This window comes from Stegodyphus dumicola, chromosome 10 (assembly GCF_044657685.1).
Source record: "Stegodyphus dumicola isolate Sdum_Otavi_A_Nest chromosome 10, ASM4465768v1".
Lineage (NCBI taxonomy): Eukaryota > Metazoa > Arthropoda > Arachnida > Araneae > Eresidae > Stegodyphus > Stegodyphus dumicola.
The window spans coordinates 103,004,642-103,030,489 of NC_140777.1; the positions used below are offsets into that span (position 1 = coordinate 103,004,642).

The window sequence follows — 25,848 nt, forward strand, 5'->3', positions numbered from 1 at the left end:
TAAAAAGCTGCACAAAAATATTTCAAATTTAGTGTTTGTTGTATAGTGAAATAAAAGCTTAAAGCTGGCAAGGGCTGAACTACTACATCACAGAATCATAATAAAAATTTAAATGTTTTATGTTAATCATAGTTTAACATTTTTAAGACTATAATGTATTTTGAGTAATATAAGCAGTTAATATTATATGTTAAATTTGTGAATAAAATGGAACTCCTCTCCTAATAAACTTTTAATCTCCCCTCTTCAGTAATTCCCATTTTGGTTATAATCATTACCTCTCCTCTGAGTACTGACGTGACATAACTTTCCCTTATTTCATTAATTTTTTAAATTCGAACACAGTGGCGGCTCGTGGCTAAAATTAGTGGAGGTGCTGTTCCAAAAAAATTTAACCTTTGTTTTAAAATTGTGTAAAAGGAAACAAACATGTATAAAAAGAAAATTTATCAATACATAGTTTATAAAGTCACATATTTCCTTAGCTTCTGCCATCAGTGTCTGAAAAATTCTCACAGTACTTTGAGTCTCTTTGCAGTTTTTAAATTTGTTATATATTCATTAACTTTAAACACACTAATTTCTCTGGATTGCATTTAGTTGTATATTATTTCAACATGAGGCATCTGATAAAAAAGCTCTAACCAAAATTTGAAATTATTATTATTTAGATATTTTAAAATTTCTGTTGCTTCTGCAATAGTTTGATCTGCATTTGATGTTGACTGAATTTCAGTAAGGCATTTTTTAAAAAAGTTGCAAATTTTCATGAACTCTGTTTATGGTCCGTATGATAAAGTTCCACTTTGTGGAGGAATACCACATGTGCGTAGTAAAAAGAAATCACGTTTTCAACAACATGCCAGAATTTCGGCACTGCAAGAATGACAATGCTCTTCTCTTTTCTCGGCTCGCGTGCTGCTTCCTGTGTGCGCATGCGCAGAACAGCCAAATGCTGGAACTGTGGAACGCACAGTTCCAAACAAAGACTTTTGTACCTTTTTCACAAACTGGGGGATGGCTACTGACATTAAGCTTAAGGATTGTGTATTGTAAAAGTATAAAAAAAAGAATTAAAGACTAAAGGGCACACTATATTAAATATTCAAAATAATAATAAGTGGACATAGGGGGTGCTGCAGTTCCACAGTGCCTATTACGAGCCGCCACTAATCAAACATGAAAATAATATGTCCATAGAGAAATAAAATTATAGCTTTCTTTTTATATCTTTTTTTGTGTAACCTTCGCTTATGTTATTAAAATAATTTTTGTATAAAATCCTAGGAAGGAATCCTAGGAATCCATGTTCTTTAAAATTTCATTCTACACTGTCAAACTGCTAACATTGTGTTGTAAAATTTCTTAATTTAAATTTACTGCTTACAGTTTTTAGTTTCGAGTATATTAATGTAAATGTATTATATTTAAATGCATTTTTAGTAATATTAGCAGTTAATACTGTATGTTAAATTTGCTATTAAAATGAAACTCAGCACCCCTTCTAATAAACTTTTAGTCCCCTCCCCCACCCTCAACAGTTCACATTTTGGTTATAATGAATACCTCTCCTCTGAGTGTTGAAGTGACAATACTCTTCCTTACATCAATAATTTTTGGATTAAAATATGAAAATAAAACAGAGTAGAAAATGCCTGTAGATAAATCATATTATAGCTTTCTATTTGTATCTTTTTTTGTGTAACCTTTGCATATGTTATTAAAATAATTTTTGTATAAAATCCTAAAAAATATTTCAGGTTCTTTAAAATTTAATTGTAAAATATCAAGCTACAAATGATAATTGTACTGTAAAATTTCTTTATTTAAATTTACTGCATACAGATTTTAGTTTTATGTGTATTAATGTAAATGTATTATTTTAAAATAGTATTTGCTTTTTAAATTTCAGGACAATGAAGTATTGTCTGATGCATATCATAAGCATATGTATAATTTCTAATAATACAGTCAAATACTGAAAAATCCGCCAACTCCTGAATCCGCATTGCCTCTCAAAATATAAACATTCAATTTAAAGGTTTCAGAACTCGCAACATACAGAACGAAATACAGTACAATGTCTGTAATCCGGACGTCCATTATCCGAAATGATCTATAATCCGGAACTCGAAGCCACAAACTTTACGCATGTGCATAGAGAATGCGCATACATTACGCATGTGTGCGCTGAAAGAAATTCTTAATAAAGTAAACAAATAAATATAAAGCTTTTTTTTTGGTAAAATTTGATACCCTTTAGATCATAATTGCTCTTTATTTCATAAATTACGGTTTCATATTTTTAATTGTATAATTTCTGCATGCCATCTTACCAGATTTAAATTAATGATCTATAATCCGGAATCGCCGAAGTCCCAATGAGTCCGGATTATGGACTTTGTACTGTATTGAAGAAAAAATACTTACCGAATAATTACATCTTAATTATGGAATAATAATCACTCATAACGGAAGTACCACAGCCAGAAATATCAAATTATTGACATCATGGTAAAACATTTTTACCCTCCAATCTGTATCTAGGTAAAAAATATATAAGAGTTTGTGAAAAAATATCTTTTTAAGTGACTATTCTATTTCCCTTTGTGATTATATAAAAAAAAAATTCGCCATCAAAGACTGCATTTACGAGGGCTATCCAGAAAGTAGATTACGTTTTGGAATAAAAAAATAAACAAAGTATAGGAAACAAATTTTATTATATACAGATGAAAGCCACACTCAAATACTACTTTTCTACATAGTCACCATACAAATTAAGGCATTTATCGTAGCGATGTACGAGCTTGGAAATTCCTTCGTCGAAAAATTCGGCCGCCTGCGCCTTCAACCACTTCGTTACCTCTTCTTGCCTTCCATCTTGCACAAAACTTGTGGTAACCAAGCTTTTCGCTGATGATTTCGTGCAACAAACTTCGCGAAATTTGTGGAAAACTCAAAGAAAGTTCCGTTATTGTGAAATTTCGATTTTCACGGACTTTAGCATCGACTTTTTCGAGAAGTTCGGCGGTCACTATGCTGGGTCTCCCACTTCGATCTTCGTCGTGAACATTGGTTCGGCCATTTTGAAATCTTATGACCCACTGACGCACTCCACCTTCAGTGATAATGTTGTCCCCATACACTTCACGAAGCTGCCGATAGATTTCTATCGGTTTACAGTTTTTTGCAGTCAGAAACCTTATTACTGAGCGCACCTCGCAGCTCGCGGGATTTTCAATTAACGCAGACATTTCAAACCATCACAGTATCTGAACGGAGCACAGCACGAACCTCTCACTAGCACGGCTAGATGCAGACTGAGCTGCGCAACGCTCTGACCCCAAGATGGCCGCGCTAGCCCCGCCCCTAGCGGACACAGATGGAAACGTAATCTACTTCCTGGATGGCCCTCGTATTTGTTAGCCTTCCATCATCTACCTTCCCTCACTTTTAGTGAGAGTCTTAATTATAAATTTGAAATGTGACATGCTACTGAGGATGAAGGAATTGATCATGTTCTTATTATAATTTCTTTTAATTTTACTGTCTAAATAGAGTTTCTTTGTTTCCTAAAATTTCTTGTTTGTATAAATTTAAAATGAAGTCTGATATTGATGTAAATTTGATATTCACTTATTAGATGAGTATCATCTGGGCATGGCTTCCACTGAGGATGTCAATGTTACAACCAGAAGTAATTTATTCTTCAAATGTGCATGGAGTTTGTTTAACGGCATTTTACATGACTGTTGGTTCATTTGAACCTACTGTTATTGTAATTAAAGCAATGAATGATGAGGTAAATATGTATCATGATTTTTTCTTTAATATTTTGAAGATTTTCCTTTTTTTCTAAAAAAAACTTAACTAGCGAAAAGTTTTTCTAATTTTGCTCTTTCTCCCTGTTTTGCATATTCCCTCCCCCCAACTGAATTTCAGATAGATGAAAATTAAGTTTTTATGATTAACTACTGCTGTGCTTCTTAAAGTTAGCAATTAGTTAAAAAAAATTTTTACTGTAAAGAAATATTAACCATTGTAAACATTATGTAGCCAAACCTCAATAGCTGAGATTTCTTAAAAAAGTTATGTATGGAACAGGAAATCTATTTAAAATGATTTTTAAGATTTTTCTCATTAAATTAAAATTTTAATTTAAAAAAAGAAAATGCTTTATCATTTTCACTTAACTATAACTATCTGTCAGTTGAAAATTTGATCATATGTTGAATTATAGATCTACTTTTTTTAAAAAAATATATTCAGTATATCATTATTATAATATATTGCGTCATGCATAGACAAAATACAAACTTTTGATACATATCATCTTTCTAAAGTTTTTTTTTTTTTTTTTTTTCCTTTTCTACCCAGAAGGGCTATTAATTTCGTTTTGGCATTTTACGCTTTGGCATTTTGCATTGATGTTAGTTCTTTTTTCAAATTATTGCCACCAAATATTAGACCCTGCATTATATTTAAAGAAATTAAATAATGAAGAATCTGCATAAATGCTTGTATGTTTCTTGCATTGTGATAAAACAATAGTACCTAGAGCCATAAAATTTTGAATAACATAATCTTCCAATGAATATGGGTATCTAGAAGCCCTAATTTGGAATTTGTTTTATTATCGATTTCATACTTTATAACCTTTTAATGAATTTTTGATTAACAAACTCAGTGATTTCAAAGCAAGCAATGGCAACACTGTGCAAGGAAAAAAAAAAAAAAAAAGTTATTATCTTCACTACCAGAGACTGTGTATCAGAAATTCTAAATGTATGCTCATTTTAAAATTATTTTGGGATATTGCTGTTAAATTGAATTTTATGGTTTAAGCATGAAGAACATGATATTTAATTAAATAAAGATAACATACAAAATGTTTTAAAAAAAGGTCCCTTTGTGTGTAATGTAAAATCAGATAGCTTTCAGAGTTTATTTTATTATTATTATTATTATTATTTGTATTTACTGATTTTTGTGGATCTTCTTTTTCACTTTCACTTTATTCTTCAGAAATTGAAGATGAAATCATCCCTCTTAGGCAAATAGCCTTGAATACTTCATCATATTTTACATAATCCTAATCAGAAATAGAAAAATATTTTGCATCTAGAACTTGAGCCAGAGAAAAAGAAAAGTCATCAAAATCTATCTTAACTATCTTAACTGTAATTAACTGTAAAATAAAAAATAAATAAATAAAAAAAAAAAAAAAAAAAAAAAAAAAAAAAAAAAAAAAACTGAAATGTTTCAGATTTTAAATTACGTCCAAAGGGGCGTTTTTTAACATTTTGTGTGTTACCTTTCTTTATTAAATATCATGTTCCTTGCACTTAAACCATAAGATCCAGTGCAACAGCAATATCGCAAAATAGTTTTAAAACGAGCATATCTTTAGAATTTCCGATACAGAGACTCACGCGCTGGAGATAAAAATGTTTTTTCTGCACAACGTTGCCATTGCTCGCTTTGAAATCCTTGAGTTTGTTAATCAAAAATTCGTCAAAGTTTTAAAAAATAGGAAATCGATCATAAAACAAATTTCAAATTTCAAATTTGGTCTTCCACATGCTCATATTCGTTGGAGGATTACGTTATTCAAAATTCGATGACTCTATGTACCGTTGTTTTATCACAATACGAGAAATATACATACATTTATGCAGATTTTTCATTATTTAATTTCTTCAAATATAATGCAGGACTCTAACATTTTGTGGCAACAGTTTGAAAAGTGAACCGACATTTATGAGTCCGACGCAAAATGCCAAAACGAAACTAATAGTCCTTCGGGATTCAAATCCCTTTGGACTAATAATAATAGTAATAATGCTATAATAATAAGGCTGCCATCATTTTTAATTATTAAATTCTTGTGTAAAATGATGTGGAAATTTTTAGATGGTATAGTAATAATAAAACTGTACTGGAGGAGTGGGGGAATAGTTATACTAACATAAATTTCCATTCTTATGGTAATGTGCTATAACTATATTCCAATCAATGTAAGACCCTACAAATAAATTTCAGTGCAACAAAACTGAGAATATAGAAAGAAAATTCAAGTAATCAGAAATTTATATATTGTTGAAAAGAATTAACATTAATATCAAATTTTGCATTTCAGTATTAAGCATGATTTGTCACAATTTTGACTGAATTCAAACTTGACTAATTATAGACTGAGTGAGACTGAATTATAGACTGTAACCTGAGTAATAATCTAATGTGTTTATTTTTTATGCTAAGTTTGTCATTTATACCTGACATTGTTATGTAGTATTAGTGTGTTTCATAACATAAATTTTTCCATAATTCAAAAACCTGTAATTATAATTAATCTACAGATGGCATGTGAATGAAATTTTGAATATTTGTGCTTATAGCTTGGGTTTATTTTGATAAAAACAAGTTGATTTTTAAGTGTTCATGTGATACAAATACTATGATGAGGTGATAAATGATTGCTCATCTCTAATTACATGCAAATTACATTCATTATGATTAATCTGATTTGATATGAGCTTAATTCCATACATGTCAGCTCTATGATAATTTGGTTTTACATAATTTTTTTTTTTAATCTAGCATTTAGATGAAGTATGTTGTCTGTAAGCTCAATTACAGGCAGTTTGCGAAAAAATAACATGTTTTTTATGCATTGTAGTTTTTTAGATGAAAATTTGCAGATGCTAATAAATGAATGAGTGTAAATGAATTTGTATGTACATGAATTTCTTTGAAGTAATTGAACTGATTCATTTGATACTCAGAATTTCTGTGGTCTCCAGGAAACAATGCAAGAGTGCTAAGTTATAATGTGCATCTGAGAACAATGTTAAAAGAATCGGTCACTTTCATGCATACCCTGAGCTCACCAACAGCTCATTGCAGTCGAATGTGCATGCTGAATAATTAACTGCTCCATCTGGAGAGAATGCTCAATGAGGAAGCTATACAGTTGCAGACTGTTTAGTTAGGCAACAGATTAAAAAAAAAAAAAAAAAAAAAAAAAAAAAAACTGAACATTTAGCATCTTACAACAGAGTGTGATTATGATAATATTCCTTTATTTCTGATGTTTAGCAACTTTTTCTACAAGTCGGTGTACAGACTATTTCAACCTTTATATATCAAGCATGGGAAGTCTACTTTCCTAAACAAAACTACATGTCATTTATAGCTTATATAAAGTTAATATCTTGTATGACATCTCTTGAGTTCTTAGTTGCTTCCATCTTTTTATGAAAACATTGTTACTGATTACTCCTGTATGTATTCTGCATATCTATTATTTTGCTAACTGAAAAAAATTGCATGACTTCCATCAAAATAGATGCAACCACATTGTCATTTAGAGATTTGTATTTTTCTTAGAGAAGTACTTCAGCATACTAATTTAACCCCTTCGCGCCGACTGTCACTTATACGTGCCAGCAACGAACGCACTTACCTACCGGCCGACACGCAGGCGTGCCAGAGGATTGTTCCATTCTCTACCGACTGTCACGTATTTGTGCCAGTACTTTGGAACGTTTTTCAAACTATAATTTCTGCCACAAGATGGCACTGTATGTCCATATGGTTTCAGATACATGTAAATTAGACCTTCTACTCGAAATGAGAGAAGCATGACTCACATACACATGTTTTTGATTATATAAACAAACGGGGAAATAAATGTTTCCGAATGGCGTGATTTATGACGTCTCTTTAAATTGCACTTTATTCGCACGTGGTAGTTGTTTACTGTAAGTAGAGAAGTTTTATTTGCTCTAAAGTGTTGGGTATTTCGGTTTGCAGTTCAGTTTTTAGAAAATAATTAGACCTTGTTAGACGTGAATTCTTTGTTTTTACCGTTGCAATGTCGAAGCATCGAAAATGTTTAACAGAGCATGAAATAGCAGAAATGATGCAAAATATTTCAGATATTGATTCTGAAATTCTGATATTCTGATATTGATTCTGAAAGATTACCTGAAAAACATTTTCCAAAACTTTGTTCAGAAGAGACTGATAAGAAAATGAGACGACGATGCTTCGTTTGTTCACATTCCCGGAAAAATCCTCCAAAACGGCAAATGAGTTATTACGAGTGCAAGGAATGTAACGTAGGACTGTGTGTAGATCCCTGTTTTCAAATTTTTCATACGAAAGGAGAATTTTAAGTAATATATTTAGTTTTCAGATGTATAATGTTAAAATTCATAAAATGGTGAGTAATTTAAATAAAATGTGTAAAATATGCATTTAAACAAGAAATAAGGTAATTAAAGTATATATATAAAAATATTTATAAAGCATAAGCCGTTTAAATACTCTATAGAGCATTATTAAACAATGCGTTGATACTTCGGAAATTTCATGGATTTAGGCTTAGTAGCAAAAAAGCCCCCGGCCCTGGAGAGACGCTCGCGTAAGACACTGCCGGCCTCAGCGATAAGCGCGCCTTTTCGCTACCTGGCTCGAAGGGGTTAAGGGCAATGGACCATGTAAAATAACGTATAAGTTGATGCTAAGTTACTTTATCTTATGCCATGACTCTTGCTTCTGTGCACATTAAAGATGTTGCGTATATGTTACCGTGAAAGACCGAAATAGGAGAATGTCAGCATTCACCAAATACATCGTTGAAAGATTGAATATTGCATTACATTCATGTACATTCAGACCCTCACCGGTGTATGTTGACAATCGCAGATATGCTCTGGTGTAGTCGAAAAGAGAGGAGCAGACAAAGAGACAACTGGCTGTTTCCCGCCAAATCCTTTTTTCTGATGGGAGTCAGTCAGCTTTGCTAGTCTTATGCAAGGTATGATGGTGCAAGCAACATTTTCTTAATTATTTTTTTCAGATACTTTAATTTATACTGAATGGATACTGCAGTGAATCGTGAACTTTTTCTTGAAAAGTTAAATGCATTAATTGCAGGTAAACAAGAAGACAATTGTTTTTATTTTTCTCAAAAGTATTCTAAAATACTTTCTGATGTGGTTACTACTAAAACTAAGTGCAACACACCTTTGGATTAAAGATGATTAAAATGCTTTGATGTTTTAAAAATTAATGATGAAAAGAAGTTAATTGTACCAGTAAAACCAGGAGAAACGAATATATGGTATTATGTTACCAATGAGGAATTGTTCAGTATACTAATGAAACTCACACCAGAACAGGCCATGGAGGAAGAACACATATGCTTAAAGAGTTGCAAATTAAACACAAAAATATTACATATGAAGTTGTAATGTTGTATTTAAATGTATACAAACAATGTCAAATGAAACACAGTGCACCTAAGAAAAGTATTGATGTGAAACCAATGATTAGTTCTGAGTTAAACTCAAAATGTCAGGTTGATCTGATAGATCTGCAGTCAAGCAGAGATAATGAGTTTAAGTTCATAATAGTGTATCCAGATCATTTATTAAGTTTGTCCAGCTACGACCTTTGAAAACTAAGAGAGCTGAAGAAGTACCATATCACGTTCTTGCAATATTTTTAACTCTTGGTGCTCCAGCAATATTTCAATCAGATAATGGTAGAGAATTCAGTAATCAACTCATATCTGAAATATGCGCTATGTGGAAAGGTGTTAAGATAGTTCATGGGAAGCCTTGCCACAGTCAAACACAAGATTCAGTTGAAAGGGCCTGTCAGGATATACAGAATATGCTAACTGCATGGATGAATAATAACGATACAAATAAATGGACAGAAGGTTTACCCTTTGTTTAATTTGCCAAGAACACTACATACCATGAAGGAATACGCCAAAGTCCTTATGAAGCCATTTTTGGCGTTAAAGCAAAAAGAGGCATAGCATTATCGTTTTTGCTTAGCGAACAAATCGCAAATATCGAAACCGAAGAACAACTTGAAGAAATTGCCAATACTTTTGAAACCGAAGAACAGCTTGAAGAAACTTATCATACTTCTGAAAAAAATTTGAGCAGTGGTCATACCGAAAACCATATTCCAAAGAAACATATTGAAGAGGACTTGCAATCTACCACGTCTTCACATCAAGTTCTAACTGAAAAAAAAATGAGTTAATTTCTATAAAAAGAGCAGCTGCGACTGTACGAATACAAGTCTCTGATGTCGACCATGGTCATACAGATAACCAAAATGTATTACTGGTTGTTGTTGGAATAGAAAACTCCGACTTCTATAAACTTGCAAACGAAAATGGTACCCTCAACCAGCTTTACACACGTAATCATTTCGTAATTTGTAAAGAAAAGCTACTTTCCATGGATGAGATTTATTTTCAAGAAATGTCGCTGAGAGAAGCAGTGTGCAAGGCTATACATGCTGTCATTGCAAAAGGAAGTGTGCCACAAATAAATGCAGTTGTAAAAGCAAGGGCCATAATAGTTTAAGTTGTTGCAATGAATAAGATTTGAATCACATAATTTAGTAATTTTTTATAACTATTATTTTATTTTCTCATTTAGAACGTACTGTATAATTAAGTAAGTTTTTAACTTCTATTATTTTCCTTTCTCATTTTGAATGTACTGTGTGTTTTAAGTTCTTATGTTCTTAAGTTCTTATTTTAAGTCTCAAGTGCGTTTTTTCGCAACTGAATTACAGAAGAAAATATAATATTCGTATATGTTCAATATTAGTACATGGTGAATGTCGACATTTACCGGTGTAAGTCCGAAATAAGTGTTTGGAAAATATTTCAGACATACTCCAAGCGACTATGTGAATGTTGACATTCACCGGTGAAAGTCGACATTCTCCAGATTTTGATGTTTCACCGTAACATATATACTATTGCCCATAACCTTAGAGATACTAAAAAACCACTCTGTTTCTGCCGTTTCTATTATTCTCTTACCTTCTTTCATCTCTTGTTAGTGATGCAGGACATGCTGAAAGACTGATGAAGTGAATATGAGTATTAGATGCAATTAAGGGAAATTATAATGCACATAAAATAAGACTAAAATTTGGATAGTTATTTTCTTAATATATAAAATAATATTTAGGTCAGTTTACCAAAAATTATGTTTAGTTTGACTTACTGAAAATCAGTGGGGTAGCTAGGGTGGGGCAAGGGGGGACAATTGTCCCTGGGCGCAGCATTCAGGGGGCGCCAAATTAATGTTACAAAATTTTAGAATGAAATGTTTTCCATTCTTGGCACAGAGAAAGGGGCGCAAAATCTTCAGTTGTCCCCGGGCACTGAAAACCCTAGCTACGCTACTGCTGAAAATTCAGAGTTAAGAGTTATCAAAATTTTATCTTGATTTTTGATAATTCAGAGTTTTTATCAAGTTGAATTGAAAATATATTCAAAATTAATGTTAACTTTTCTTTTGAAGTAAATTGTCATTTTCTGTAATTTTTTGTAATTTCTTTTATGACAAATCAAATGTTGTTCTAAACCGTGGAAGTGATACACGAAACTTCTTTTACAGAATTCTAAAAGAGAAAATAATTTTCACTTTCATTTCATTCAATAAATCATACAATTAGCTGCACTCTTCCTTTATGAATATTTATTTATTTATTTTTACAAATATAGCCTGTATTTATATTTGGGATCAAGGGAAACTAAACTTTTTATTAGTTCACATTTATATTTTCTGTTCTAAATATTTAATACGCTTTCTATATAAAAACCATTAGCTTTAATGTTTCTTGCTACACGGTATCATATCTACTAACTACCCTCAACAGTGCATTGAAAGAAGCAGTTTTCATTTTCAGGATATCTGATTTGATTGACTTACATGAAAGCCAGTTATTTGGGGAAAATCTACGAGGGACAAAGCTGATCTGCATGCCAGTGTACTCACAATTTCAGTATCTATTGGCTGATTGAAGGATGTGGAGTTTAATGTAAAAAATAAAATCAAGATATTATTTACTAAAATTGTAGTTTTCATTAGATCAATAATAATACACAGAACAAAAAAAAAAAAAAAAAAAAAAAAAAATAGGTTGCTTGAAGTTAGAATTAAGAAAGAACATAAGCTAAGAATAAATGTGTTAGAAGCTTAAATTCATTGAAGTCTAATTCTTTCTTCCTTCTTCACTGCTGTGCTAACAAAAGAGGACCAGGATCTCCAAACATTTTACTCCAAGCAAACATGAGACTTCAGGCTTCACTTCTTGTATGCAGGGTTTGTAAGGTAATTTAATGCTGACCCCTTCCCTACCACCAACTAGTCAAGGACCAGAATGAAAATGTGGTTTGCTAGTTAGCTGATGTTTAAAGTCAAAACAATATGTTGGATAATTCAATATTATTATGGATAATCTGAGGTAAAAAAGTGTGCAAAGTTAAGCAGCCTTTCTGATTTTGGCCGTAATTCCACAAAATATCAATTCGGAAATGTGAAATTCATAGTAAAGAGGCATAATATAATAAGGATGAGAAAAATATATAAGTAAAAAAATAAATAAATAAATGAATAGAAAACATACAGTACAGAGCAAAGAGCAAAAGTCTTTATTCACAGGCTAGCACTGGTACAAAAAACTGTCTGGCCAAGATGGAGAATAACAAACCAAAGAGGCTTAGTAAGGAATATGACCTCCACTAATTGCAATGGTTGCTTTGCAATGTCTGTTGATACTCAACACCAGATTATCTAACTGTTTTGGGGGTAAGAGTACCCATTCTTCTAGAAACATATGTTTCATCTGTCTGGTGTTTTCCTGAGGGTGAGATTGTGCTGCCAACGTCACCCTAAAGTATCCTACACATGTTCAGTGGGATTTAAATTAGGAGAGCATTTTCCAATCTGTTCTGTGGATTTCTTCACTTTCCAGAAGTAGTATAGTCATTCATAAAACAAAGTCAGACCCAGTGGCACCCCAGAAAAGATGCATATGGGGTAGGATAACTTCATCACAGTAACAATCTTCATAACAATCTCTGTTCAAAATGTGGAGCTCTGTTAATCCGTTCATCATAGTGCCTCCTCATACAAGCATGTTGGAACCACCCCATTGGTCTCCTTCCCTGATGCTAGTGGGATGAAAGCATGTCTCGAAATCTTTTCATACACACTGACACCAAGAATCATATGTGAGACTGAAACAACTCTCATCAGTAAAGAGGGCATAAATCCAATGATTTGTCCAGTCTTTGTGTTATGTAAATAACTGTTAATTTCTGCTGCTGATTGACTGCTGTCAGTGATATTCAGCATTCAGGATGGTGGGCGAATAGGCTACCTTTAAGAAGTGTCTTGCCACAGTAAACAAGGGCACCTGTCATCTGGTTGCCATGTACAATTGTTGAGCAGTGCTGTGGATTTTGGATTTCAATCTCTTTTCACCTGCAAGGTAACATATCGGTTAACAGTCACTGCTTTTTTCCTTGGCTGACCACCATCAACCTTTCTTACAACTGTACATTTCATTTGGAGGGCTTTCGAAGCTCATAAAGCAATCTTTTTTCATCTGCAGGGGAATATATTGGTCAACAGTCACCGTTTTTTCCTTGGCTGACCACCATCAACCTTTCTAATAACTGTATATTTCATTTGAAAGGCTTTCAAAATTCATGGAATAATACTTTTATCTGTTCCATTATATTTTTATTTGGTCAAACAGGTTAAACAGGAACGCCTTAACACTATATTACGAACTATCCATTAACCAAAGATGTTCATATAAACATGCCTTCTACAAATATTGAAGCGTTTAAAAAATTCTTAGTTAAACAAAAGTATATAGTACAAAAAATCACGAAAACAATTCAAATACTAGGAAGACTAGGAACAGACCTATGTCAAGTTCTATAATTTATTCAAATGCTAAAAAATAAGTATCATTTAAAGGATTCTACTTTCAAAATTACCTCTAAATATATATATGGAACATATGTAATAAATCGTGATATTAAGATATGTCAAATAAAAAACAACAATAAATTTATTTATTCAGGGAAATACCATACATTCATAAGGACATTGAATTTTAAAATTGGCATTGGAAGAAGAAATTTATAAAGAAACATTACGATTTAAGGGTAAAAGTAAATCTAAAGTGCAGATCTTTCAACTGTTCCTTTAAAGAAGAATATGGAGACTACCTATGAAAATGGAGCATTTAATTCTTACAGGAAGATTTTACAAAGAAGAAAGAGAAAATTTTTTAACTTTTTTAAGAGGAAGTTAAAAGGTAAAGGACAAGTAATTTATGAAGAAGGAAAGAGGAACCAAAGAAAAAGTAAATAACAAGAATGATTTTCTTATCTGTTCAATAAAGGAAGAAGGGGAAGGCTCTACATGATTCAGCCATAAAAAGGAATAAGAAAAAGAACTAATGTCACATTACAATTATAATAAATGTACCTCTTTGTATTTGCTAACCAGTAAAATCTACTGTCTATTTACTAGTTAAGACATTTTTCATTAAATAAGAATAAATTTTACAGGAAGATGTTTTATTAAAAAAATAGAGAATAAGATTTTTTAAAGTTATTTATGAAGAAACCATGAGGACAAGAAGAGGATTAAATTAATGAAAAGGGAAGTGAGAATTTAAGAAGAAATAATTCATAATGATGGATTTCATATTTGTCCTTTATATGAAGAATGAAGGGAACATAACGGAAGTTACAGGAAGAGAAGAAGAAGCTGCTGAGTAGAAGTTTAAGGATTTGAGATATAGATGAATTTACTCCATAGTATAAGGATAATTAAAAATTTAGGAAATAGGGAGTAGTATTCAAGATGATATAGCTAATGAAGGACTACTTAATCATTTATGGTAAGTCAGAAGAAGGAGGCTTCAAAGGAAAAAGATTTTAAAGGGAAAAGGTATAAAATTGCAAATAAAGGTTTCAAAGGAAAAAGATTTTAAAGAGAAAAGGTATAAAATTGCACATAAAGGTTTCAAAGGAAAGGCAGAAAAAGGCGGTTTCAAAGGAAAAAGATTTAAAGGGAAATGGTATAAAATTACAAATAAAGGCTTTAAAAAGAAAAAGGAAATTTTTCTGTAGAAGATGGAAAGAATATGTTAACAAATATTTCATAAAGATGGATTTCTTATTCGCTTTATTAAGTAATTAGATAAAGGATATATAGGAAGAAAATACATGTAAAATATAGGAAAGAAATTAAGATAGAAGAAAGGAAGATTAAACGAAGATTAAAGGAAAGAGAAGAACGAAGAAAAGAAGAAGAAAGAAAGAGAACTTCTTGAAGAAGAACGAGGGAATAAGTTTCATACGTTTTTTACTACGGACAAATTTCGACATTTTATGAAGAATTACTTACAAAGATACACTTCATGAAGGACTATTATAAAGTACTACTTTAAGATTTTTATTTTTATTTATTTTTTTATATGGCAATGTAAAAACTATTACAATGTTTACTATTACTTGTTACAATGTAAAATTGGATTTATTAATAAATACTAGATAAGGGTGGACGTGGGCAGAGCCGATTAACCGTAATGGTAGAGGGATGGTGCCCACGTCCTCCGTTACTATTACTTCTACTATATTTTTAATCTTGAGCAACAGATATCAAATTAGCTCCGTCTCAAGCTTGCAAATCATACTACATGTAAAGGCATCTCTATATTTTCTTGTAGCCATACTGTGTATACAATTCAATTTCACTTGCAGAAGAATGACTAGAAATGAACTTTCCTTTCTCTTTTTAAATTGCCTTGCACTGCACATGTTGACTCCTCGTGTTTTCAGTGCCCTGATGTACCCTCTGATGTCATGATGCTAATATTTGCATATGCATCACCTTTCTACCGAGTTGGCTTTTCACTGTACTGATCACAGGAAAGGAGGGGGGAAAAAAAAACATTCAACAGCTTTATAGTTGTACATTGAAAGAAGAATTTGTTGCTTAAGTTTTGCACACTAGTGTAAATCATTCTGGTTGTTAGGTAATTGGATTTTGAACTTTGTATTGTGCTAATATGACCATGTTATATATTTCAAAGAAGTATTCCGATGCTGTTAATTTATTTCCATAATAAAAATTGTTATTCATCCATATCTTGTCCACTTCTTCTTTGAATCAAAACTCTAACCCATTATGAAAGTTAAGGAGGGAAATGCATGAGCAAATGAGATATTTTCATTTAATTTGTTGCAATTAAATAATGAGGCTTATAATTTCATTCTTTTCTGGTTCTGTAATGTACAATAAAAACTTACCATTTGAAAGAATTTTTCAGTTTAAATTACTTTTACCATTTACTTATTAACAATTGTTAACATTTAATAATTTATATTATTAGAAGTTTCTTTGAATTGTTTGTTAGAAGGGGATTGTCTCATGTTACAAAAATAGAAACTGGAAAATGCATTCTGTATTTGGAATGATAGCTGTGCAATGGATAGATGATACATTTGCACTAACATTTTACAACCTAGCTTTACTCTGAAGTATGTGGCTGCTTTTAATTGCTTTATAATACCCTACAGAAAATTCTATTATGTATGTATCTCATAATAAAGTTTCCCTAAATATCAAGTTTTATTATGAAATAATTTTTTTTCTTTTTTTAAAAACTTTTATTTACCATTCATTGCAAGTTGCATCTCAGTTTTAAGATAATCATCATAGAACGAGAAAGCCTGGTGTATTTGTGCAATAATATTACATTATATTTATCAGAATTCTTGTTTAATTTCAAAATAGTAATATCATGTTTATTTTTTTTTTTTTTTAAATATATATATATAAAGTTTTGTTTTATATTTTCAGATTTTTGGGGCTTATTGTTCATCTTCTTGGAATTTGAGAAACACAAGTGATTCCCAAAACAAAAAATTCTCTTATTTTGGGACTGGCGAAACATTCCTTTTCACTCTAATACCTGAGGCAAGAAAATATCCATGGGTTGGTTATAATACTGATGCAGATGTACCTCATTCAGCAAAACTGTTTATGGCAGCAGATAATCACATGATTAATGTTGGGGCTGGGTAAGTGCTTTTGTTGTGAAATAATTTAAATCGGGGAAGTTTGAAATATTTTTAGATATTTTTATGTACCAACTCTTTTAACTGAAAAAATTAGTTGTATGTTATTACTTCTTTAATTTAAATTAAAATCAGTACAGTTACTCAGAGCTGTGCTAATATATTTTAGTTCTTGATATGAAAAGTTGTCCTAGAATCATAGGACCCCCCCCCCCCCCAAAAAAAAAAATATGTCACAAAAAAAGAAAGAAAACTAGAGAAGACATGTAAAATGCTTTTACTAACTAACAATGTGTTGCAAAATGCCCAGTTGGTGTGTGGTGGAATAGCTTCCCTGCAAAGTGGGTCAAAAATGCAGCTCCTACAGCGAAGTGTAGGAAGAAGTCTGGCAGGTGAACAGCATGAGTCATTGGAGAACTTGGATTTGCCAGAAAGTGGCAAGCAAAGGCAGAGATGGCAGATTTGGCACGATCTCCCCCATTTGGTAATGTTTGGCAACATGTCATAGATGGACCGAGATTCTAGAACAAACTTTTAGCAGTTTTCTCAGGAATATTCTCGAAAGTAGGTGAAAGCTATATATACCCTGCCTGTATGGGGAGAAAGTAGTGTTTTGAGTTCAGCGATTAGCTTGAGAGTGAGCGACTCGGTCAGGAGTGCTTTGTCATGAAGCTGTCTTCATGGCAAAGCAGTATGTCCCTTGAATGTCGCTTGAAGGATTTGTTGCTGATTGTTTCAGCATGTTTGTGGTAGTTTTTTGTACTAGTGTAAGCGTGCCTTTGGAACTGTCCTGTGTAATAGTGCTTAGTGTTTTAATTCTTCATCAAGTGTTGCCATCAATTACTCCAAATCCACGAACCCATAGAATGCAACAATTGGTGTTAGAAGTGGGATTTGTGCATAAATGCCAGTGACTCACTCACCTACAGGAAAAAGCCATGGCAGAGGAAATGAATGCTTTGATGGACTTATTGGCAGTTGTAAAAGCTGGATGAAAAGAGATGAAAGGTGGACAGGAAGAGATGAAGGCTGGGATCAAGGTGGGACAAGAAGATTAAGAGAGCAAAATAAAATCTGATCAAAAAGAAATAAATGCTAAACAAGAAAAGCTTCAAGGGCAACATCAATAGATGGAAGTGGAGCAAAACAAGATCAGAAGTGGCATCGTGGAACTTAGACAGGAAACGATGTTAAATTAAAAGACATAAAAAAGAACATGTAGGAAGAGTCAGAGAAAACTGAAGCCAAAATAGCAGATGTGAAAGAAAGATTGAAGAAAAAAGTAGATGTTTTGTGTTAAACATAAAAAATGTCGTGGTTCGCAAAACAAATATATATTTATTACTGAGATATGCAGAGATACATGCAGAAATACAAGCAAGCAGAGTAATACAAGCAGGGATAAGCGGTTACAGAGGTCGTATATATAACTTTACAACAGATCATGGTTTAAAAATCATAAACAAGACACAATAAATAACCAATCAAAAATAACAAAGAATGGGATTCAGTTTCAGAATAATTCGGACCTGACCGAAAGCTAATGAATGTATCAGACGTGACAGAAAGCTATACTTCCTTTTAACCAGTAAGAATGTGATTAGAAATATCTCAACACCCCTTAATAGCACATTATACAAAACTTAAAAGAATTACACAATTTTTAAACAGCTCAATGATAACAGTTCATAGAATTTTGTTTTGGACAAAGCCTTAGTTAACATATCTGCAATTTGTAAACCTGATTGTACATATTCAATTCTAATAGTATTTTCCTTAACAGTCTTACAAGTGAACTTTAATTTTATATCTATATGTTTCAACCTACCTGAAAAGTTTTCATTAACAATACTTTTGATACATGACTGGTTATCTTCAAAAATATAAACATTTTTAACACTGGAAATTTCATTTACTACATTTTTTATCCATAAAACATCTTGAATACCTTTACATAAAGCAATTATTTCAGCTTCTGTTGATGAAAGTGCAATACACTTTTGCTTGTTACAGCACCACATAACAGGACAGTTTAAAAACATTATATAATAACCAGTAATTGATTTCCCATCTTGAGTATCTCCCCCCCCCCAATCTGCATCTACATACAAACATAAGTTTGCCCTTTCCAAATCATCCTTTTTGTATATCGAGTTTAAATTTAAGGTTTTTTCAAGTACCTAAGAATTCTTTTTAGAGCACACCAGGCAACATCAGTAGGATGCTCCTGCAGTTGGCTTAAGCAATTTACAGCAAGTAAAATATTTGGCTTTGTGATATATGCTAAGTAAAGTAAAGATCTAATTAATCCTTTGTATGGGCCATGAAATGCATTTCCTTTCTGAAAATCAGCTGCTGTAGATTTTGGTTCAATGGGAGTTTGGGCTGTTTTACAATCAGACATTTTAAATTTAACAAGTAATTTTTCAATATATGGTTTCTGATCTAAATATAAACAACCAGACTCAAATTTCAGTCTAATACCTAAAAATTCTGAGACCCTTTCAGATTTTGACATTTGAAATTCACTAGACAACAATGATATTATAATATTTGTTTCTTTTACATCTGAACCTGCAATTAATAAGTCATCTACATAAAGAGCCATAATTACTTTCTTACAATTTAAATTTCTGATGAAAATACATGGTTCAGAGTCCAATTGCTTAAAATCTAATTTAATAACAAAATTAAGAAATTTCTGATACCATTGTCAAGGAGACTGTTTAAGACCATATAAACTCTTTTTAAGTTTACATTTCTTACCACTCATATCATCATATCCTCTTGGCTGGTCCATGTAGATGATTTCATCTAACTTACCGTTCAAGAAAGCTGTCTTGACATCTAAAGTAAAAGTTTGCAAACCGTCATTATTGATAATTACCAGGATTAAATGTAAAGAGCACATACTAATCACTGGAGATAATGTGTCTGTATAATCTATGCCTTCCTTTTGCATAAAGCCATGAGCAACAAGCCTGGCTTTGTAAGTTTCATCTTGTTTTTTACGTAAAACCCATTTGCAAGAAATAGGTCTTTTATCAGGGGGTAAACTTTGTAGGTCCCAGGCTTCGTTATCTTCCATAGATTTCATTTCCTCGTCCATAGCTCTTTTCCATAGTTCTTGTTCTACTTGTGGTAGATTTACAATATCTTCAAATGTCAGAGTGTCTTGTTGTGCAAACATTACTTTGTAAATCTCAGGATTGGGATACCTAACTAGCTGTTTCTTTTCTCTTGAAGATTTTCTTTGTTCCTCCTTCTTATTTGCAGCATTTAATTCGCCGTTATCAGTGTCTAAAATTGATTTGTCTTCATTTTTAATGTCATCATTGTCATTTTCACTCAAATCAGAACTATCGGAAATATATTTTTGATTTTCTACTTTCTTCTTTTCTTCATTAAATTTAACATTTCTGGAAACAATGATGCATCTTGTTTCCGGAATCATTAAACAATATCCCATTGTGGAATAACCTACAAATATCATTCTAACAGATTTTTCATCTAGTTTTTTTCTTTGCGATGGTGGCACAAGAGTATAAACATGACAGCCAAATACACACATGTTTGTTAAATCAGGATTTTCACCATACTTCAGAAATTAAGGAACACGATTGTCAATTGAACTATTTGGGAGTCGATTATTTATGTAACCAGCCGTACGTACTGCTTCACCCCAAAGGAATTTTGGTAATTTTGCCTCAAGTATCATTGCTGTATCTTTTTCCAGTACAGTTCTATTTGCTCGTTCAGCAACACCATTTAGAAAAGGTGTATAGGGAGGTGCATGATCTATTTTTACACCTGTTCTTTTAGCAACATCATGCAATTCTCCACTGACATGTTCTTTGGCATTGTCACAGTGCAGTTTTGTAACAGTTGGATTCAATTTAAAGAATAGCTTGAGTTCATCAGCAATATCACTTTTTCTTTTGAACAGTCTGATTTCCATAAATCTCGAGTAGTCATCAATTATAGTCATGAAATACTTTTTCCCGTGGAATGTTTGAGGTTCTATTGGACCACATATATCAGTGTGTATAGTTATAAGCAGTTTGGATTCTTTTATGTGAGGACCCTTTCCTATAGGCAAAGCACTTTGATTGGCATGAACACATACTTCACAAAAGGATTCTTTTGCAGGAAAATTCATTAGTTTTAATTTTTGATCACAGTAGTGTCCTAATCTTCTGTGCCATAAATCATCATTCTTTACTGCTAAAGCTGTAAATAGGTTTGGTGAAAAATTACTAAAATATTGTCCGCATTTGTCCAAATATCCAAAACAAAAACACTTGTTTTTGTGTTCAATGTAAACTATTTCATTTTTAAAAATTACGCTCAAACCTGCTGCTTCAATATTTTTAACAGAAATTAATTGTCCATTTAATTTTGGAATGTAAAGAACATGTTTTAACATTATTTCAACACCATTCTTAGTTTTACTGCAAATATCACCAATTACTTCCGCTTCTAAAACCGCCGACTTAGACGTGCACTTAACAGTTCCAGTCTTAGGCTTAATTGAGGTAAACCATTTCTTGTGAGAAGACATATGAGAAGTTGCACCAGAATCAATAATAAATTGATCATGCACAAGATTTCCAGCCATAAAAGCTATTGCAGGGGATGCATACTTATTACTATTTGAATTTGCCTGCTTTTTAGAATTATCAAAACATGCACTTTTGAAATGACCAGATTTCCCACAGTTATGACAGACGCAGTTCTTTTTCCTACAGAATTTAACAGAATGTCCTTTTCTTTTACAATAAGTACATGACAATTCTTTACGAGCACTAATAAAAACAGAGTTATCCGTATTTGGTTTAGAATACTTATTTTCACTTTTATAATCAAACATAAGAGATTCACAATCAATAAGTCTGCTTGTAACAAAATCCAAACTCAAATTATCACTTGGTTGATTTTCTAGAGATGCCTTAATATTTTCATATTCCTTTGGCAAAGACATTAAAACGTAAATAATAATATCAAAGTCGCTTAGCCAGAGACGTGTAGACTACTCACCAAATTCATTATACTGTCGATATGTTGTCTCATTGACACATCCTTGGATTTCCTTATGGTAGCTAGACGTTTACGCATAAAAATTTGACTCACTGCACCTTTAGCGCTATACGTAGCTTGTAGTTTCTTCCATATTTTACATGCCATGTCTTCACGTTGAAAAGAAGCAATAACATTATCACTTAGAAGCGCAAGTATTAAGGAATAAGCCTTTTTTGATTTCAAAACATCTGCAACTCTATCCGCAATTGCTTCTGTTTCCAAAAATGTATCCAATTCCCTTGCAGTAAATACGGCTTGAACTCTTCGACACCAAACAGTAAAGTTATTAACACCATCAAATGGTGCAACACCAAAAGCTTCCTTTTGACTTCCGGAAAAAGCCATCATTCATGAAACACCAAAACAAAATCACGCAAATGATAAGTTATTACACTGTAATAGAAGGTTCAGTTAGAAAACTATCAGTGTATTCTAATTTTATTGAACCATGCTCTGCTGTTAAACATAGAAAATGCCATGGTTCGCAAAACAAATATATTTATTACTGAGATATGCAGAGATATGTACAAGCAGAGTAATACAAGCAGAATAATACAAGCAGGGATAAGCGGTTACAGAGATTGTATATATAACTTTACAACAGATCATGGTTTAAAAAATCATAAACAAGACACAATAAATAACCAATCAAAAATAACAAAGAATGGGATTCAGTTTCAGAATAATTCGGACCTGAATGAAAGCTAATGAATATATCGGACGTGACAGAAAGCTATACTTCCTTTTAACCAGTAAGAATGCAATTAGAAATATCTCAACATTTTGAAAGAAAACTGGGCTGAGCCCAAGAACGAACCTGAAGACTTTAAGATTCTACCAGTTTCTTCTCACATGGTAATCAAACCAAGCACATACAATGGAAAATCATCATGGAGTGTATATAAGACCCTGTTTTCAATCATGGCAAAAACTAACAAGTGGAACTCCCATGTGGAGGCCTCAGAGTTAGCTGCATCTCTCCAAGGCGATGCTGAAGACATCTTAGGAGTCCTATCTCAGAAGACCAGATTTCAAACTTCAACACCCTCTTGAATGTGCTGGAATTGAGTTCAGAGGAAATGTGTATAGGACTGTATACCTGCAATTGAAAATTTACAAGCAGAAAATCACAGAAAGACTTCAAGAACTGACGGCTGACATTAACAGGTTGGTGCATCAAGCATATCTGGACTGCCCACCTGATGCCTATGAAAAATCTGGCCCCGCTTCATTTTGTTGTGCAGTCTAGGATCCTGAAATTCAGAAGACTCTCAGATGGGCCGATCTGAAAGACCTGAAATGCTTGATCTACACCATTTATTTAAGTCGGCTCAGCAAGCGACTCGAAAGATTGTCATCCTTTTCTCAGCTCATTTGTCATTCTTTTCACTGCTCAGCAAGTGACTCAAAAGATTTGTCAAGACTCAAATTTTGATGTCGCAAAACTGAGAGAAGAAATAAGAGAGATTCGTGAGGCATTAAGAAGGTCAAATTCAAGCAACACTGAAAAGAAAACAATCAAGTGATGAAATTGCAGCCTGGAAAGACATTTTCTCAGGAACTGTCACCTGAACCAAGACCAGAAGAGAGCTCTTGTGAAACCAAACCCGGTAATTCTTTTTAACAATGAACACTGATATTTTCAGGCTTTTGCCTCTTCTGAGCAGTAGCTACCATAATAAAATGATTACCAAGTGCTATAGTCATTTTATTATGAAGGTACATAATAGGTGGCAACCGTAGCCTCCTATGAAGGGACAGACAATTTACGTCCATGACTTCTCTGAAATTCGAGCCTGTACCCTTTGTTATTGCAGTGGGCTCCCCTGACCACTTTACTGTCTGGGCAGCACCAGGAAAGCTAAAATGCAGTAATTTCATGGGGCAGAGGCTGTCAGGCAGAGATGTAGCTGCTTTAAAAATTCTCCGAATCTCTTCAGTGAGCAGTGGAGATAATGGTGTTGGTTGAAAGATACATGAATAAGCATGGGACCTCCATGACTAGTTCATTTGCTGGGAAAATGCTAATGTAGGCAATTGCATGCACACATCATGGAGGATGCCATCATGTCAAAAATGACATCATGTTTTTTGATTTAGGATGTAGCAAAAATTTTTAATGTGTCCAAGTAGATGTCACCATTATGGTGATATGTACTTGGCATCAAAGAAAGGACAATCACTGTACTTAAACTGTTGAAAAATCGCGTTCAAACGAAGCACATAGTGGTTCAGTGCCCCATATTTGACAGTTGTGATATGAGTACTGAGACAATTTTCACTATTTTCAATTGTATTTAGCATAGCCTGTATAAACTCATATTGTATGTTGTGATCAGTTGGAAGCCTTGTTTGCATTATTCGAATTTTATGTGATATGTACATTTTTCAAGAAAGAAAAGATTGACTATTCTTCAGGCATTCATATTCAATGCATACAAGCATTTATGAAGAGGTGGGTCGAAAGCTACCACTTATTTTGTAAGGTAGTCAAAGATGCTTAGCCATCTTGAATTTAGCCAGCATTCATGACAGAAGACATGAAGAATTTCAGAAAGAAGAATGAATCAAATAATGATTCCTGTAGGAACGTCTACCTATCACTAGACTCTGTGTATAACAGTATACAAGCAAACTTGGAAATCAATGATTACATCTGTCCTGGTATCCAGCTGTAATAATCATGGTTCCAATTCAACAATGCTTTGACAGTGGGGGCAAAGGAACACAACCATAGTTTGTTGGGCATACAGTCCACCTTCATGCAGTTGATGCAACACAGTTTGCAAGATATGGGCTGTCTTTTAGTGGCAGAGAAATGCTTTATTGTTGTGATTCCAGCCATCATGATCTATGACGTCTTGCACATAACAACAGGAAGCAATCATCTGCCATTGAGGTAATCATCCAGCGTCTAGTCCCATGTCTTCTACCTGGGGTTTTGACCCCTTTGGTAATGATTCCACAGTCTATCAATGCACATTCGGCTCTCACACAACAACGGATTGTCTTGCGGATTGCAACAAACAAGTTCTCTTTGTACCTTGATTCCTTTTTAAACCTGTGACATGTTCCCTCATAGTATTTATCATTTTCACTGAGAAGATCAGCGTATATCATCATCTCAGTGTAACTGATAATGTGCTTACACCTTGTTAAGGTATTGTTACTATACGTTTTAAAATATCAAATTTTAATTAGTTTTCAGTGTTTCTTGAATTTTATCTTTATGGCATTTTGGTCTAATATATCGCATGCAGTACAGCAACCTTTTGTTCCCCTTTATTCCCACTAACACATTTCATCATGCTGATGGTGCATTCAGCACATGCTTTCTGCTCTGGCTATCTCATATTAAATTGAATTATTGCTGCTTGGGAATTGACACATAGGTCTGGCATGCCCGTTTTTAAGACATTTGTAGCATGACTGCAGGATTGCATTTTATGCTAATTATGGTTGCCAATTTATATTTTAAAATATCAAATTTTAATTAGTTTTCAGTGTTTCTTGAATTTAATCTTTATGGCATTTTGGTCCTAATATATCACATGCAGTACAGCAACCTTTGTTCCCATTTATTTAAATAACTATTCCTTTGCCTTAAATTAATGATTTTTTAGCTTTTTTTCATTTACATATGCACAAAATGTTAATTTTTATACTTTTTTAGAAAGTAGCATGTAATTTAATCATGCATTTGAAGAACATCATGGCAGATACTGCTTAGATCTGGACTATAGTACTTTACATGCTTATGCAATTGATTTTTCTTATCCTGCAGTGGGTATAGGGGGGAACTAGTTTGCACTTTCAAAATTAAT

General features: G+C 32.7%; 1 protein-coding gene across 2 annotated transcripts in view; it reads left to right on the forward strand.

Moving 5' to 3' along the window:
• Nucleotides 1-25,848, forward strand: part of sky (GTPase-activating protein skywalker) — an 80,336-nt gene that overhangs the window by 45,422 nt on the left and 9,066 nt on the right. Inside the window, exons 10-11 of one of the 2 annotated variants that reach the window (XM_085825344.1) lie at nt 3,647-3,805; nt 11,730-11,908. In XM_085825344.1, coding sequence (XP_085681470.1) covers nt 3,647-3,805; nt 11,730-11,756 — 186 coding nt within the window. In that variant the 3' untranslated portion in view covers nt 11,757-11,908. Of the gene's footprint in view, nt 1-3,646; nt 3,806-11,729; nt 11,909-16,727; nt 16,949-25,848 lie in introns of those variants that run through there. The other variant, XM_035374439.2, reaches the window with a different exon arrangement.